General features: G+C 40.1%; 1 protein-coding gene across 1 annotated transcript; it reads right to left on the bottom strand.

Moving 5' to 3' along the window:
• Positions 1–640: 640 nt before the first annotated feature.
• On the bottom strand, positions 641–2421 carry LOC112082242. Its single transcript, XM_024149836.1, has 2 exons — positions 1169–2421; positions 641–773 (listed from the first exon to the last, which is right to left on the bottom strand). Exons 1-2 carry the CDS (start codon positions 2115–2117, stop codon positions 766–768), a joined length of 957 nt encoding a protein of 318 aa, XP_024005604.1. The 5' UTR covers positions 2118–2421; the 3' UTR covers positions 641–765.
• Between the last annotated feature and the right edge of the window lie 402 nt (positions 2422–2823).

The raw sequence follows: 2823 nt of genomic DNA, 5'->3' as shown, positions 1-2823 counted from the left end.
TCGATTGATGGTTTGGATTGGTTTAATACCTCAAATGGGGAAGAATCTTGGAGGATTCTTGTGGGAAGCCTATTGATCAGATAGCAGGCCGTGACTACAGCATCTCCCCAAAATCTCTTGGGCACGTTCATATGAAACATTAGGGACCTGGCCACCTCCATAAGATGCCTGTTCTTCCTCTCAGCAACTCCATTTTGCTGAGGAGTGTAAGGGCAGCTCGTTTGGTGCACTATACCATGCTGAATAAGGTGTTGTCTAAAGGCTTGGCTTGTGTATTCTCCACCATTATCTGATCTAAACACTTTGATCTTAGCATTATAATGGTTAGTTACATACTTTTGAAAGTTCATAAAAGCCTCTAGCACCCTATCTTTAGATGGCAACAAAGTTATCCAAGTGTATTTAGACTTCTCATCAATAAAGGTAACAAAATATTTATGATTCTCTCTAGACATGCAAGGAGAAGTCCATACATCAGAATGAACTAAATCAAAACAGTTCTCATATATAGTAGATGATTTAGGAAAGACAGTTCTACAATGTTTGCCTAAAATACAAGCCTCACAAGCATTGTTTTCAAATTTAACATTAGGCAATATCAAGTTCAAAGATCTATGATGGGGATGACCCAATCTAGCATGCCACAAAGCATTATTCTCAACAGCAGAACTAAAGACAAAAGCATTAGATAAAGAGGATGGCTCAGTATTTTCAAGAACATAAAGACCATCCTTTGTTATTCCTTGTCCGAGAAGCTTACTTGACTCAATATCCTGAAAGAAAACCTCATTAGGACTGAATATAGCATAACAATTTAGATCAGTAGTTGCTTTCTTAATAGACAACAGATTAGATGTGAATGAGGGCATGTAAAATGCTTTAGACTGTTTATCAAATAGCTTAAGATCACCAATGCCTTCTATCTTAACCTTTTCACCATTAGCAATAATCACATTTCCTAATGCAGGTTTCATGTTACTAATCAGTTTAGCATCACTAATCATATGATGGCTAGCTCCAGAGTCAACAATAAGTGGTTTATCACTTTTCAAGGCATGATTAGCAGAGTGATTTTCTAAAGAATGATCATGCACAACAGTATTAGCGATTTGATTAGTCAAGTTATGATCATGTAATGCATGAAAGCTAAAGGCTTTAATCGGTTTACCAGACTCTTTAAGAGCCTTAATGAGAGCATCCAGGTCTGATTTCTTCACATATTCAGCTGAGGCCCTCATAGCAACACCTTCCTTCTCACGGTCTGAGAGGCCAGCCTCCTCATGAGCATGAGCTTCATTCGCCCTAGGCTTCCTCTGGTCCTTGCGGCTTTGCTTGAGATGTGGGTACAAAATCCAGCACTTGTTCTTCAAGTGACCCTTCTTTTTACAGTGCTCACATACCCACACTTCACACTCCTCACCACCATAAGAACCCTTGTTGGCCGCTACAGCTTCACTCTTGTTAGCCATCACCAAGTCACTTCCTTTGTTACCAAAGAGACCCAAAGAGCCTTGTTCCTTCTGGATCTGAGAGCAAACTTCCTCCAGGCTTGGTAGAGTCTTGGATCTGAGCATGTGCTTCACCAGATCATTGTAAGTTGGGTTCAAGACCATGAGAAGAGCAAAGACCTTATCTTGCTCTCTTCTTTCATTCAGAGTCTCAGCATCAACAGTGGCTGGCCTCAGCATCTCAAGCTCTGCCCAAAGAGATCTGAATCTACCAAAGAAGGTGTTAAAGTCCAGATCTCCTTGGTGGAAGCTGTTTATTGCCTTCTTAACCTCAAAAACTCTGGTGAGATTACATGTGTTTCCAAACACATTCTTCAAAGTATCCCACAGCTCCTTTGCACTCTCACAATAGGAGTAAGATTCCAACACAGGGATATCCAAAGCACCATGGAGAATAGCTAGAACCGCCTGGTCTTCCTGATACCACTCATCAGAATCAGTCACAGCCGGCTTCTTTCCTCCTTCTTTAGATTCGCCACTCTTTGCATCTTCAACATGATGCCATAGCTTCCTTCCACACAACACAGCCTTAGCTGTTCTTGCCCAAAGCAGATAGTTGTCTGCTCCTTTGAGAACAATCGGTAGAGCCTGAGCTTTGTTTCCCTCCATAGCAACCGTAGCAACACAGATTAACAGAGAAAGAAGAGAAAGTTTGAGTCTTTCACAAGAACAGGGTTTGTACGGACGTTTTCTGGGTTTAGAACAAAGAACAAGCGGTTTTGGAGATGAGATTAGAGAGAAAACAAGAGAAATAAGCCACCAGATTCAAGAACCTGGCTCTGATACCATGAGAGAATATATAGATTAGCAGCGGATAAGAGATGATTAAGAGATTAAGAGATTGTGTTGAGAGATTAGTGATGAACTCGGATGAATGAAGAGAGAATAGAGAGAATGGTGAGAAAGAGATTACTTTTCTCATTTCTTAGAATCACATTTACAGGTGTATACAGCTATTAAAGGAAAAGCAAAGAGCATATTCTAAAAGATTCCTAAGCTAAGAGCCAAAAGAGGAAAAAGTAAAAGCTACTTTACATAAAGCTACTTTAACGTTCAAAAAGAAGGAGAGAGGCTCCTCTCTTATCTTTAAACGGTAACAAGGGAGAGTCTTGGAGGGAAAGGCTTCTCTTGATGATGTAACTTGATGAAGAAGCTATTGCCGAGTTCTCTATGAATTGTACGGACTTGTACGGACACTCCTTGAAGAGATGATCTTAATATTGATGATAATGATCTCTCTTGATTAACAGCGTCTACCTCTTATTTCAAGTCTCAATACTCCCACTTGTCAATATAATGTCAATTGGGATGAGAA

Source organism: Eutrema salsugineum, unplaced genomic scaffold, assembly GCF_000478725.1.
Source record: "Eutrema salsugineum unplaced genomic scaffold, Eutsalg1_0 scaffold_1, whole genome shotgun sequence".
In the NCBI taxonomy this organism is placed as follows: Eukaryota; Viridiplantae; Streptophyta; class Magnoliopsida; order Brassicales; family Brassicaceae; genus Eutrema; species Eutrema salsugineum.
This window is presented reverse-complemented; position numbering and strand designations above follow the sequence as displayed.

Bases quoted from the DNA above. Each gene is read 5' to 3' on its own strand.
- LOC112082242 (XM_024149836.1), bottom strand. From the start codon at position 2,117: ATGGAGGGAAACAAAGCTCAGGCTCTACCGATTGTTCTCAAAGGAGCA.